This window comes from Rattus norvegicus, chromosome 9 (assembly GCF_021556685.1).
Source record: "Rattus norvegicus strain SHRSP/BbbUtx chromosome 9, alternate assembly SHRSP_T2T, whole genome shotgun sequence".
In the NCBI taxonomy this organism is placed as follows: Eukaryota; Metazoa; Chordata; class Mammalia; order Rodentia; family Muridae; genus Rattus; species Rattus norvegicus.
In genome coordinates this window covers 76,501,826-76,516,394 of record NC_141542.1, presented here as the reverse complement: position 1 = coordinate 76,516,394, position 14,569 = coordinate 76,501,826, and the positions used below count along the sequence as shown (strand labels likewise).

General features: G+C 43.6%; 1 protein-coding gene and 1 pseudogene across 12 annotated transcripts in view; one reads left to right on the top strand and one right to left on the bottom strand.

Moving 5' to 3' along the window:
- The window catches only part of Fam117b (family with sequence similarity 117, member B), a 110,115-nt gene extending 100,274 nt beyond the window's left edge, over nt 1-9,841 (bottom strand). For 5 of the 11 annotated variants that reach the window (XM_087566678.1, XM_087566679.1, XM_087566680.1 and 2 more), the window contains exon 1: nt 9,077-9,841. In XM_087566678.1, the coding sequence (XP_087422804.1) occupies nt 9,077-9,662 (586 nt within the window). In that variant the 5' untranslated portion in view covers nt 9,663-9,841. The remainder of the gene's footprint in view (nt 1-9,076) is intronic. The other 6 variants (XM_087566684.1, XM_087566682.1, XM_087566683.1 and 3 more) reach the window with 4 other exon arrangements.
- Nucleotides 9,842-13,250: 3,409 nt separating this feature from the next.
- Dbi-ps3 (diazepam binding inhibitor, acyl-CoA binding protein, pseudogene 3) lies at nt 13,251-13,596 on the top strand (annotated as a pseudogene). Its single transcript, XR_015629592.1, has one exon. The product of XR_015629592.1 is annotated as a diazepam binding inhibitor, acyl-CoA binding protein, pseudogene 3 (transcript).
- The last annotated feature ends 973 nt before the right edge of the window (nt 13,597-14,569 follow it).

Below are 14,569 nucleotides of genomic sequence, written 5' to 3'. Positions count from 1 at the left end.
TTATAATGGTATTTACTGTTAACCTGACAGAATATAAAATCACCTAGGAGACAAGCCACTGAACATTTCTACTAGGCAGTGTCTAGACTGGGTTAACTGGGGTGGGAAAACATACCTAACTATGAGCCACACCATTCCTTGGGTTGGAGTCTTGAACTGCATAAAAATAAAAAAGCAAATGATACCAGCACCCATCTGTTTCTCTTTCTTTAAAGCAGGTCCAATGTGACCATCCACCTCACAATCCTTCCTCCACCATTTCTCCATGATAATGAACTGTATCCTCAAACTGTGAAACAAAAATCAATCCACCCATAAGATGGTTTTGTCAGGTATCTTGTCTCAGCAGCAAGGGACTAATACAGGAAAAATGACACAAAGACAGAGGTGGTCCATGATTAACCTAACCTGACTCTGGTCTCCTTCCTAAAGAGGTCTTTCCCCAAAGTCAGCCTCAAAGACAGACAAAAGCTAATGCAATGTGGGTCAAGCACAACTCACAATGCTATGCATATCATACTGGCTTTGCAGACATTAAAGATTTAAGAGTGTGGGGATAATGGAATCTTGCATTAAAGTCCCAGAGAATCACTAGTCCAGACAATGTGCAGCAAGGCTGAATACCCTACAAGGAGGTTAAGTTGTGACAGTAAAAGTTACAAATGGTCTTGAGACCTCATGATGTGAAAATACAGGGACAATGGGACATCCACCAAGAAAAGCAGCTTGGGATCCTGAACTGAATAAAAGGGGAAAAAGGGGTTGCCTATCAGTCACTGTCTGTGTCTCTGTCTTTCTGTGTTTCCTTCTTTCTATCTTTGTATTTCCTGATACACACTCAATGTGACCAGCTTCCTCATACTCCTGAGACCATTACATTTCCCCACCACAATGGATCATACCCTCAAACTGTGAACCAAAAAAGGGGGATACACACTACCAGAAAAAGAAAACAAACAAAAACCCCTTCCTTTCTTAAGAGGCTGTGGTGTTTTTGATACAATGACAAGAAAGGTAACAATACTCACTACCTTGATCTGATTTGTTGACCAACACTGAGAGTCAAACTACTCTCAGCCACCATCAACTGACCTATGTGCTTGTTCTGCCAACTCAGGCTGACTGTTCTCTTCACAGCACCTAAAACATCTCTAACAGCGCCTCCCTTGCACACAAGCGTCTTTTTACTCTTCTCAACAGTGATCTACTTCTCAACCTACAGAGCTCTCAGAATTCCTCTCTAGCTGTTCTGTCTTTAAAGAGCTTGTTCTCATGCCAGACATGATCATGCACACCTGCAATCTCCAGCACTCTGGAGGCTGAGGCTGATGGTCGAAAGGCAAGCCAGGCTACCTAGTGAAACCCTGTCACAAGAAACAAGACCAAAAACCCTGTCACAGAAACAAAACCAAAAACCCTGACATGCTTGTCTTCTCCCAGGCTTCTACTCATAGCATCTTCATCATCTTACATATTCCAGTGCTCAGTCCTTTCAGCTGTGTCATCTGCAAACACCTAACAATGGAAATGAATGAGCAAGGCCCAATTTCTTACCCTATTTTCAAACTTCATCCATGAATTCTTCCCCCCCCCCCACCCCCCGGAGCTGGGGACCGAACCCAGGGCCTTGCACTTGCTAGGCAAGCGCTCTACCACTGAGCTAAATCTCCAACACCATCCATGAATTCTAAAAGTATTATTAACCACAATATAGAAAATTACACAGCTTTCCTGAGGGCACAAAATGTCTGAGAGTTGAGCTGAGCTTACTACACTACTCCAAATTTGCTACCCTACTGTCCAGCAATTAGCAGAACTAATCTAACTATCATCCTCACCTCCTTTTCCCAATCCCTACACCCAACGCATTTCCACAACAAAAGGTTGATTTGCCTTCTCCCATAAGCGCCATTCCCACCACATCTTAACTCAGGTGTTCAATCCCTTTGCAAATTCCTACCTTCCAGATTCTTCTATCTCAATTCCTACTTCATTCATCCTAAACCTACAAAACATCCCATACTTTATAGCCTAAGAACATAAATACAACAAATAGTAAATAACACTTGCCTCAGGAAGATGGCAAAGATAATACAGAAATACCTAACACTTAAAGACACCTATACCCTGTAGTCAGTGTACAAGAAATTTATTTTAGTTTGTTTTTTAGAGATGGGTCTCTCTGAGTAGCCAAAAAATGCCCCATGTAGACCAACTGGACCGGAACTCACAGAGATCTGCCTTCTTCTGCCTCATTTCTGCTGGGAGTAAGGGTCTGCACCACCACATCCTGATACATACAAGAACTGTATATCCTAGTGACAATCCTCCACCATTCATTATTATGAAGTACTCCTTATTGCAGGTAGTGAACCTCCCTAAGCTATACAGCTAGTCAGTGAATGTCAATGGCAGAATGTGAACCATGACAGTCTGGCTCCAGAACAAATATAACTAAGGGAATATATCTGATTCATTTTAATTCACATTGAGATAGATCATACTACTCTGCACAGGGCATTCTGAAGTGTGCCCTTCTACTCTTTTCCTACTCCAATATTCCCTTAGGTTGTGTATTTTAAATGACACACAACTGAACATGGCATGTACTGTCACTCCTGTAAGACAACTGACATGTTTGGTTCTTCCCTTCCAACCAAGTCAGACAGCAGCTTCTCTGAGAGAAGGTCTATACCCTACCAATAGAATTACTCACTCTAAACAGGAGCAACCATAGTACATGCTTGTTTCACCCTCCTGTCTTGCCTGGGTAATTTGAATCTCCAGAGCACTGTGTGTTTTTGTTTTTAAACTGTTTGTAAAGGGTTTTAGTTTGTTTTGCCATCTGCATAGTAACAAAAGAGTAGTTCAATCAAATATGCAGAACTGAACTTAAGTGAAAGTTATACTAGCCAAAATGCAGAACTAGTATGTTTGACAATGTTTCATCCTCAATTGTAAAAAATATATCACAAGCCAAAAGAATTCCCTTCACAGTGTGAAATCAGCAACTATCCTTCAAATGTTAGAGAATTTTCAGAGTTCTACTTCAGAAGGTACTAGGAAACAGACATGAAAATACAGAGTTTTGGTGTCCTACTTTCTGAGTCTGCCTATTACTTCAAAGAAGTGTCTCTTATGGCTGGAAAGATGGCTCAGGATGAAGAGTATATATTACTGTTCCAGAGATGTTCCCAGTACCCACACCAGACTACCCATGACCACACGTAGCTCCAGCTCCAGGGGGAGCCAACACTGTCTCCTGGCTTCCAGACATACTACTTCATGTGATTCGTGTACATACACATATAGTATTAATATATACTTCTTATGAAAGTACATCTCTGCTGCTTTTCTTGGAGATTTCCTACCCCAAATAACAGTCAAATTTATATAAGACATACAATGAAAAAGAATGCACATCTTGCTATTTACACATGAGCCATTCCACAAAAATCACACATATACTAAACTGATGCTTTTTTTTTTCCTACTAAGTTTTCAAACCATGTCTTTGAAGGAATCTGCAACTACTGTTTAGAGTATGCAACGACACTAGGAGGGACTTTCAAAGCCTAAAATTAGACCTGGAAGTGGAATTTTTTTTTAACAAGCACCCTGGGGTGTTTTCAAGCACCAGGCAATTCTCTGTTCACCGAATGGAAATTTAACAATCTAATTCTGATTCTAACTCCCCTGAGTTAGCAGCATCTTTTCCTATCACTATAGCAAAAATACCTGACAGAACAACCTAAGGAAAGATTTGTTGTAGCTCCTGGTCTCAGAGATGTCAATCCATTATGGCAAGGAGGACATGACAGAGCACACAATTTCCTATCATGGCAGTCAGCAAGTAGAAGAAATGTAATATGGGATTCGGACAGGGTAAGATATAACACAAAGGACTCACTCAAGGCAACCTTCCTCCACTAGACCCCTCCCCCTAAAGTTTCTACACCTTACAAATAGCAGCCCAGCTAATAGCTGGAGCTCTACCTTAACAGGAGCAAGTCACATCCAAACAATAAAAGCTTGACCTAGGGACACTGTGGCTCTTCAGATGCTAGTTGCCAAGTCCTGGGCCACCTGCACTTCTGACCAACCAGATACAGGTCACAGGTTCCCATGAGCACTTCTAAAGTCTGGTAATATTCCAGAGTGGTTCACAGAACTCATAAAAATAACTCATTTACACATATTACTAACTTATTATAAAGGACACAAGTAAGGAAAAGCCAGATGGCAGAGATTCACAGGACAAGGGATGCAGGTGGCTACAGCTATTAATAATGCACAGTTGTGGGGCTGGGGATTTAGCTCAGTGGTAGAGCGCTTACCTAGGGAGCGCAAGGCCCTGGGTTCGGTCCCCAGCTCCGAAAAAATGAACCAAAAAAATAAATAAATAAATAAATAATAATGCACAGTTGTAGGGTTGGGGATTTAGCTCAGTGGTAGAGCACTTGCCTAGCAAGTGTAAGGCCCTGGGTTCGGCCCCCAACTCCAAAAAAAAAAAAAAAAGAATGAAAAAAAAAAATGCACAGTTGACATTAAACCCAGGTCAGAACTGCTCAGATCCATTTACATAAGGATTTTTTGGTGGCAACTGCAACATTTGAAAAAGCTCACAAGGTTGGGGATTTAGCTCAGTGGTAGAGCGCTTGCCTAGGAAGCGCAAGGCCCTGGGTTCGATCCCCAGCTCCGAAAAAAAGAACCAAAAAAAAAAAAAAAAGAATACTTTTATAGGGGCTGGAGAGATGGCTCAGCGGTTAAGAGCACTGACTGCTCTTCCAGAGGTCCTGAGTTCAATTCCCAGCAACCACATGGTGGCTCATAGCCATCTGTAATGAGATCTGATGCCCTCTTCTGGTGTGTCTGAAGATAGTGACAGTGCATATACGTTAAATAAATAAATCTTTAAAAAAAAAAAAAAAAAAGAAAAAGCTCACAAAACTACCACATAGCCTAGAAATTTCACAGTAGAAATGTTAGTTTATATCATGGATGTATAAAATATATATATATATCCTGTTTCACTATTGCCTATAAGTGATATTAGTCTGTTTTATCACTATTTTTTTTTCTCTTTTCTTTTTTTCGGAGCTGGGGACCGAGCTGTTTTATCACTATTATAAAACACACATAAACCTATTATAAAAAAAAAAATCACCATTTGTTAAACTCTACACATGCAAACACCAGGCCTGGCTCTATTCTCAAGAGAACTGTAAATAACAGTGAGGATGCAGCATTAAACTACATTAACTGTAGCATTAACTGCACTGCTGTGATATAACACAGCAGCCACCTTCCTGTTGCTGTGGCAGTGAGGTTAAGTTCCCAGAACACACGGTAACATGATCACCTCCACCTGAGTGAGCGCTTCACCTCTCTGGTATTCTCTATACTACTGATGGCAGTAAAAAGTCATCTAAGTTCTCATGTCTTTTTTTTACCATATATAAAATATGTAACAAAATATATGTCAAGTTGAATGTTTCTATTTCTACTAAGCCTTCTAATAATCTCAGGCTATTTTATAGTAGTTAAGGTTATGAAAAATCAAATGTTATAGAGATTTTCATCAAATCAGCAGCTTTAAACCCACAACTATGCAAGAGTCTATTGAATGAATTACACATTGGATAGTTGAAAAAATAATAATTTTAAGTTCAGAAAGATGGCTCAGAGAAAACAAAGAGCTGTTTGCTGCCAAACCTGGTGACCTGAGTTCAATCCCTAGAATTAGCACAGTTACAACAAAGACCCTATTCCTGAAAAGTGTCTTTTGATCTCTGCAGTAGTGCCATAGCAAACATGTATGTGTGTATACTCAGGCACGCACATGTACTTTTTTAAGATGAGTCTTAAATATACCATAATACTTATTATGAAATGATAGAGATCAATTAGCCATACATGACAATTTTATGATGTATTTATGTATAAGAAACAAAGTATGTCTCATAAATATAAATTATTAGTCAATTAAAATAAAAGGAAGGGGGGATGGAAAGATGGTTCAGTGTTTTAAGAGCACTGACTGCTGCTCTTCCAGAGGTCCTGAGTTCAATTCCCAGCAACCACATGGTGGCTCACAACCATCTGTCATGGGATCCGATGCCTCTTCTGGTGGGTCTGAAGATGGCTATAGTATATTCATATACATAAAATAAATAATTCTTAAAAAATAAAGTAAAAGGGGCTAGAGATGGCTCAGCAGGTAAAAGTGCCTGCCACCAAGCCTAACAATGTGAGTTTGATTCCTGGGACCCTCACAGTGGACAGAGAGCATCAGCTCCTAAGGGTTGCCCTGACCTCCAAGCATAAGCTCTGGAATCCATGTGGACAAAGACACACACATATATACACAAATACACACACACACACACACACACACACACACACAAACACACACACATACACAAACACACACACAGGGAGGGAAGGAGGGAGAGAGGGAGGGAGGGAGGGAAGAATAGAAAATATAATTAAACTTTTTAAATAGAACTAAAATTGGTAAGATAGCTCACCAGGTAAAGGTGTCTGAGTTCAGTCCTCCAGACCCAAAAACTGAAAAGGAGGAGAGACTCCAGCGGATTGCCATCTGGTGACCTCTCATATATGACCCTAGCATGTAAGTACCAATGCACATGCATACAACACGCACACAATGTAAAATAAAGAATCCCATATAACCATGGACTCTATCACTAAGTTATGCTATTCACTTCTCTGTACCACGTGACTCACAATAATTGACATGGGCATTGAGCCCAGTAACTACCCAGAGTTTATTCTAACTGCTCTGATGCTGCCTCTCCACTTCTCATCTCAATAAGACAATGAAAAGAAGAGAGAACAAAAAGTAAACTCCACAATTAACCCTGCTGCTGAGTTACTTTCTGAAAGCACATCTAACCCAGACAGGCTCCTGGCAGGCACTGAAGTTGAATGTTTAAATAGCTTCCATGGATAAGTGAGTAGTGACTTTATCAGAGTCAAGAGAAAGACATTTTGGAGGCTGGAGAGATGGCTCAGAGGTTAAGAGCACCGACTGTTCTTCCAGAGGTCCTGAGTTCAAATCCCAACAACCACATGGTGGCTCACAACCATCTGTAATGGAATCCGATCCCCTCTTCTGGTGTGTCAGAAGACAGCTACAGTGTACTCATATACAAAATAAATAAATAAAAAATAAATAAATAAATAAAAAATAAAAGAGAAAGACATTTTGGATCATTCAGTAATTAGTTCAAAGCACAGAGAAATAATCAACCAGCTAGGGATCCTGAGATCTCCAATTTAGGGACTCTGCAATACTGAAGCCCCTGGTGAAGGCGGGGTCTCTGCTCACGCCATAAGACACCTAGAAGCTAGCAGCCTGATGATGAACCCAGGCATGTGAGGGTTCCAGAACTGCATCAATTAACACCTTTGTTTCTACAGTAAGAACTTTTACATTTCATCCAGCCTGCAAACTGGTAATCTCCCTTCAATCAAAAAAGGTTCCAGTAACTACAATGTCTCTTTCTAGATTTGGTCACATAAACATGGAGCGGTTTAATCACAGTGGTCTATGGCTAGAAAGACTTCCCCCACTTTGTATGGATCTAATTAGAGTAAAACAAGAATATATTCCAAAAGGAAGCCATCAGATATTTACACTTGAGTAAGACTGAAAGACAAGCCGTATCCCTCATACCTAGTTTAAGAGTAACTACTGTTTTTGGTTTTTTGTTTTGGGTTTTTTTTGGGGGGGGGGGCGTTGGAAAATATGAATGAGCACACAGGGAGTCTGATGGCCCCAGAAATAAAGCCTCCTTCACACTGACTGTTTACCTTAATTAAGCTCTCCTCAGGGTGTGTTGGGAATCAACTTTTTAAAACATTCTGCTATCAGGCTGAGGCCGGCGTCTCCTTCCTCATCTACTCCCACTTAGCAGCTCATCTTCCATACACCAGATGCACTACCCGGCTCCAGGAACTCAACGGCAAACTGCAGAAGTCGTCAGCATTCCTGTAATCTTGCTGTGCAATGCATTTCTCGGACATTCTCTTATATATAAGAAGCTACTCCCTTGATCTAATTTGAAGACTTGTTCTTTGTGAAAGACAAACAGAACCAAAGCTCACCTGTCACCACTTGTTCTTAACCCATCTAAAGGCCAATATGAAAGCTAAAATGAGGTCTTGTGTGAAAACCGCCTGCCCATTATTGCAGGAGAGCATTTTGTAGCAGGGCAACGTAGCAAGCATGCTTTTGATAGCATGGTTCTGATGCTCAGAGGGCAGAGACTAAACTATCTACACAGTGAGTTACAGACCAGCTGAGGGGCTACAGTAGACCGTTTCAACACACACACACACACACACACACACACACACACACACACACACACACAAAACGGGTGTGCCTTTAATCCCAGCACTAGGAAGGCAGAGGCAGGCAGATCAAGCCCAGCCCGGTCTACACTGCAAGTTCCATCCCAGCCAGAGCTAGTGAGATTGTTTCAGGGAGGAAAGAAAGGGCAAAAAATAAGTCAAAGAGAAAAACCAGTATCTCAGAAACACACTCAGACCCTCAGGCTAGCTATCTAACATTTACGCATATGCGTAAATATATACATAGACCTATGCACACACCCCAAAGCAATCTTGCTCAACTTCTCCCTTCTTGCTGCTCATTAAGTCTTACGAAATGCAAAAACTGCTCCCAGCTTCACAACTCTTCTATGATCCAAATCCGCCTTTGCTGATGCATTCAGTCCTCCATATCCGAAACTGTTTTGTGGAACAGAAACACTGAGCAGCACACATGTGCTATTTGCAAGCAGTAATCGCGTCACTAAAACAAAAGTGACAGGTCCAGCCCTAGCAGTAGCGACACAAGGCCAAACCCCAGGGTTTATCATTTCCACAAATTGAGCCAAGGCCCAAGGTTAGCGGCTGCACCTCCACGGCGGGGACCCGCAGAGGCACGACGCATGGGTGGCGGACCGAACGCCCCGCCCCGCCCCTCCCCACCGGAGTGCTGCAGTCCCCACTCCAGGGCACGGGACCCCAACCCTCCACGTACCTGCTTTGCACACCGGGGCGCTGGGGCTCCTCTTCTCCGCCGAGGGCCGACCCTGCTCTGGGGACCTCCTCCGGTGGCGAACGCGGGCGGGGTGTGGGGCCGCACTCACCTCGCTCGGCCACAGGTGGGTGGGCGACGAACTGGGCGACGACACGGTGCCCAGTAGGGGCGGCGGCGGCTGCGGTCGCGGAGGACTGCTTCGGGCTCCAGGCGCCGTGCCGCGCGTGGGGCTGGTGCCGCGCGTGGACGTCACGGACGCGCCCGTCTGCGTGGCCACCGTGGGGCTGGTGCGCGCCGCCGCGCTGCCGCCGCCGCGCGTGGGGCTGGTGCTGCGTGAGGCGGTGCGCGGGCCGCCGCCGCCGCCGCCACCCGAGGGGCCTGAGGCGCCTCCGCTGCCTCCGTTGTTGCCGCCGCCGCCGCCGCCCCGCGTGGGGCTGCCATGTTGCTGCTGCTGCTTTAGCTGGAACGGCACTGTCGCCCTCATAGGCTGCAAGCGGCTCCCGGGGCCCCCGGCCGGGCCGACCGCGCCACCCGCGAGGGCGCCGGCGGGCGTGGGAGACCCATTGCGCCTCACCCGCTGGGACATGGTTCCCCCCCCCCGCCCCAAAGACGGCGGCCGGGGGTGCTGGGCGGCGGGGACCTGCTGCTTGGGGCCCGAGGAAAGGCCCGAGCCAGCGGGTGACGAAGCCTGACTTCGGGAAGAGGGGGCGCGCGGGCAGCGACGAGGTGGTGCAGCCGCCGCCGCGGCTCCTCATCAACAATAGTGTCTCCTCCGTTGTCCCCGCCCCCTGACGCCGCTCATTGGTGCAGCGTCAGCGCGCTCCAGCCGTTCGGACTCGCTGATTGGCTGCGTGCTGGTCGGCTCCCCGAGGCTGCGTCTGCTCTTTAAAGAGAAAGAGGCCCGCCCCCGAGGGGTCGAGCCGCGGAGGAAACCGGCTGTGGCGGGAGGGGGAACGCCGGGGGGGAGGGGGGGCGCTTTTGCGGGAGCGGGGGTGGTGCGTGCGTGCGTGCGTGTGTGTGGTGTGTGTATACACGTGCGTGTACGTGTAGGCGCGCGCATAGCCACGCGCGTCCCTGTTTCCCGGAGGGAGCCCTTGGGACTCCTGGAATATGGCCAAAGGGACGGACTGTACCGGACCACCTTGTCCCCAGGGATGGTCTGAACCGAGTCTTTCTGTAACTCATTTCCTTACAACAGTGGTATCTGTTAGTTAACACGTACGCACATCACTTTGGGGACCCCCTCACCCCCTAATCTTTGTGCTGTCCTAATTCCATCTACCTATAGGCAGGGCTCGAAAATAAAAGAAATTTAATCTTAGGGTATTTTATATCTTTCTTTCCTTTTTCTTTTTAGCGCTACAAAGATTCCAATTTCAGAATGATTACATTTGCAGGTTAGAATGCAACTTTAGATGATATCTGTGAAGTTGTTACCGAATAGTGTTGCTATTACCCCCCCCCCATAAATCTCAAGTAAGGATTCATTTAATCAATTACTTCACAGTTCCCTTATACCTTAGAAAAATGACTATTAGCTTGCAAGTCTATAAAGTGCTGCGGCCTCCGTTTGATTCTATTTGATACAGAACTGGGTACACTACCCATATTTTATTTATTACATTTCTGAATTTGGCTTGTGTATAGGCATGTGTGTGCATGTGGAGGTCAGAGGACAACCAGTTCTTTTCCTCCATGTCTGTCCAGGAGATCAAACTCACAGATCTGGCTGAGCTGTTTCATTGGCCCACCATTCACAGTTTAGTCCTGTAGAAAAAAAATAAGTCTCCAGTTTTCATAAGAACTTTCTGAAAGGAAAGAAATTCTAAAGTAATATGTGGGTTCCTCTAAAATTAAAAAGTCAACATACATGTTGCATGTGACGTCCTTAATCCCTTTGCAGCTTTAATCGATGTGCATTCTAAAAAGATCTCTTAAACGTGGGAGTGATGGTTCTGGTAACGGGCCTCAAGCCCTATTAGGTTCCTGTAGAAAGCCACTGGGTAGGTTCCTAGAATCCTGGAAACAGTCAGATCCACCACATAGTCTGTGATCTTGGTATGTCCATAGAGAAGTTTCTTGTTTGTTAGGCACAGCTAAGCAATACCATCTCCTGCAGCAGACAGTTCTGACTATTAACCACGGATCTGATGAAAAGGTGCTAAACAGGGAGTTCTCAAAGATCCTTTTCTAGTAGTCTCCCTTTATTCATTCATTCATTTATTCATCATTGTATTTATATATGTGCATCCCAACAAACAAAAACCTCAGATAGGCTGTATTAGATCAAAAGTTAAAATATTTTGCATAGTTTAAAACCTGGTCTGCTGGAGTTAGTTCCTTTTTTGTTTTTAGGATCGAGTCCAATATAGCCCACGCTAGCCTGAAACTCACTATGTAGCTGAGCACGGCCTTGGGCTGCTCATTCTCTTTTCTTCACCTCGTGAAAATTAAGATTTATGCCACCGTGGTTAGTTTGTGCAGTGTTGGGACTCAAAACTGAGTGATGTCTCCTTTGTTCACATTTTCTCCTAGCCGTGTTTCTCACAGGATCACAGATCCAAAGACACAAAAAATAAAAAACAAAAAGCCTCCTTTTATCTCATTTAACAAGCCTGCTTAGTTCATCAACTTAAAGCTGAACTTCCAACAGAGAAAGCCAGTATTAATCACTGAAGCCACCATTATACCAAAGGATATTTGTAGTTATTTGTAAATAAAAACTATGAAATCATCAGAAAGTCTTAGCAGTCAAAATGTAAATAGAATTGTAGAGTTGGATGCTGTAGGGTGGTTCTGTTTTTAAGGGTGAATGGGGATGAATAAAAGCACCATTTATTCTCGCCCTTGCCCATCACTGCTTTTGAAGAATCAAGACAAAAAATACATCAAGGTAAGGTCTTTGTGTTCTGACTCCTCAATGAAGAGTGTCCTTGTTTGTCAAGGATCAAGAAAATAAGCACACAAACACACACACACCTGCTTGCCCGACACCTCTCAGGAGATGATTTGAAGTTTACACTTTCTCCCAAGGTTGAAATGGGACTTATGAAATTTTAGGCAAGAAGTAACATATTCAGATTTGTCTATCTGTGTTTGAACTTGTAGTTCTACCATGTATGAGGCAATTCCTGCACAGCAAATAGTAACACAGGAACCTCAGAAGACAAAATTATTGACAGACTTATTTGCCTCTGGGTTTGCTTAACTCTTTACAAGAAAAAAAAGATATATATTTTTAAATTATATATATATGTATGTACGTACATATGGTATCGTCTGTGGTTCAGATGTATCTAGTGCTCATGGATACCAGAAAACAGTGAGTGCTGGATCCCCTGAAAGTAAAATTACAGGTGTTTGTTAGTCTAGTCACTAGGTGGGTACTGGGAATTGAACCCAGTTCTCTTAACCTCTGAACCATGTTTCCTGTTCCCAAGAAAATGGATTTTTATGACACTTATTTTTTCTGAAGTTTTTTTTAAGTTCCTTTAATTTTGTTTGAGCCATCTCCATCCTTCGACAAATATTTCTAAAATGTGATTGAGCAGAACTTACATATAGTCACTACATTGATCATTATGACCATAAACTCTTTCTACTTTAAAATGGGAGAAATAAATAAAAGGGTGAAAATAAAATGGACGAAGTGAAAATTGTAAGTGCATTATAGTTACAACAATGCAAAAATATGCACATAAAATACTAGAGGGTAGAATAAATACATGACACGTCTGAGCGGTGGTGGTGTACACCTTCAGTCCCAGCACTCAGGAGGCAGGAGCAGGTGAATCTCAGTGAGTTGGAGGCCAGCCTAGTCTATAGAGTGAGTTGTAGGACAGTCAGGACTACACAGAGAAACCCTGTCTCAAAAAACAAATAATAATAATAATAATAATAATAATAATAGTGATGATAATAATAAACAAAATATGATTTTTGAGGTAGAATTTGTACAGGTGTTATTTTCTCCAAGAAATATGTGACATTGATTTCCTATTTAAGAAGAGGATTCATGGGGTTGGGGATTTAGCTCAGTGGTAGAGCGCTTGCCTAGCAAGCACAAGGCCCTGGGTTCGGTCCTCAGCTCCAGAAAAAAAAAAAAAAAAAAAAAAAAAAAAAGAGGATTCTGAGCTTGCTCCCGTGCTTTCAGCATCCAGGTCACTGACCCAGTATGTCTCAGGCTGAATTTGACAAAGCTGCTGAGGAGGTGAAGTGCCTCAAGACTCAGCCAATGGATGAAGAGATGCTGTTCATCTACAGCCACTTCAAACAAGCTACTGTGGGTGACATAAATACAGATAGGCCTGGGCTGTTGGACCTCAAGGGCAAAGCCAAGTGGGACTCGTGGAACAAGCTGAAAGGGACTTCCAAGAAAAATGCCATGAAGACCTATGTGGAAAAGGGTAAAAGAGCTAAAGAAGAAATATGGAATATGGAATATAAACGACCAGATTTGCTGGCCAGCCACATGTGTGACACAATGCCTGTGAAGACATAATGCCTTGTTTTTCTTCTAATGTGGATGATATGGATCTCATATGTTAGGGCCAGAGTTAATTACTGCTCCTCCTCCCTGTGGAGTTTTTACCTGAAATCAATTAAAAGTATGTTTGTTACTCAAAAAAAAAAAAAGATTCATAAAGCTTAAATTGCTAATTGTTTTCTACTTAAAACCCAACTGCTAGTTTACCTCAGATCCTCAAAGATCCTCAGCCACTCCCTCATCTCTTTTATGGCTTATGCACTCTGATCTTGAAATAGGGAAAGTACCTCAGGAGCCCGTCTTGCCTCTCAGTCCTGATGGCAATATCTGTACGTAGAATTCCACAGGCCACCACAATGCTGCCTGCACAGCATCCCTTATACATCTTATATAGATCTCCAACCTGGTCCACACAGGAGTCATCATCCCCTGGACAGTCATCTGCCACTAAATGGTTCCTCTTCCGTCCTATTCAGCTATCACACACACGGTCGGAATCAAAACTCTTAGAGGTCTTCTAGCCTACCAGAAAGCCAGTAAAACAGTCTACCTTGTCATCTGACGTCCTGAAACTTGTGTGAAAAGAACATTCTCTAAACTCCACCACTTTTCCAAGCCTCTGTTCCCCTCCACTCTTCCTAGACAGTCTCTGTCGTGCCCTACTCTTGCAAGTGCCCACTTCTCCAAACTTGCTCCTCTCCACCAGAGTTGATCCCCTCCACCTACACACATTGTTCATGTGCTTTGTTTTGTTTGAGACAGAGTCCCTCTATTTTGTAGTTCTGACTGTCCAAGAACTCATTGTGTAGACCAGTCTGACCTTGAACTCACAGAGATGCATCTGCCCCCCAAAGTGCTGGAAGAAAAGGCTTGTGCCACCACACCCGGCTTGCTAGCATGACTTTAAAAACCCATATCTGAGCTGCTTGATGTGTACGAACCTGCAATCCCAAAGCTAGGGAAGCAAACGTAGAGGATCATTAATTAGATCTACAGAACCTAACAAA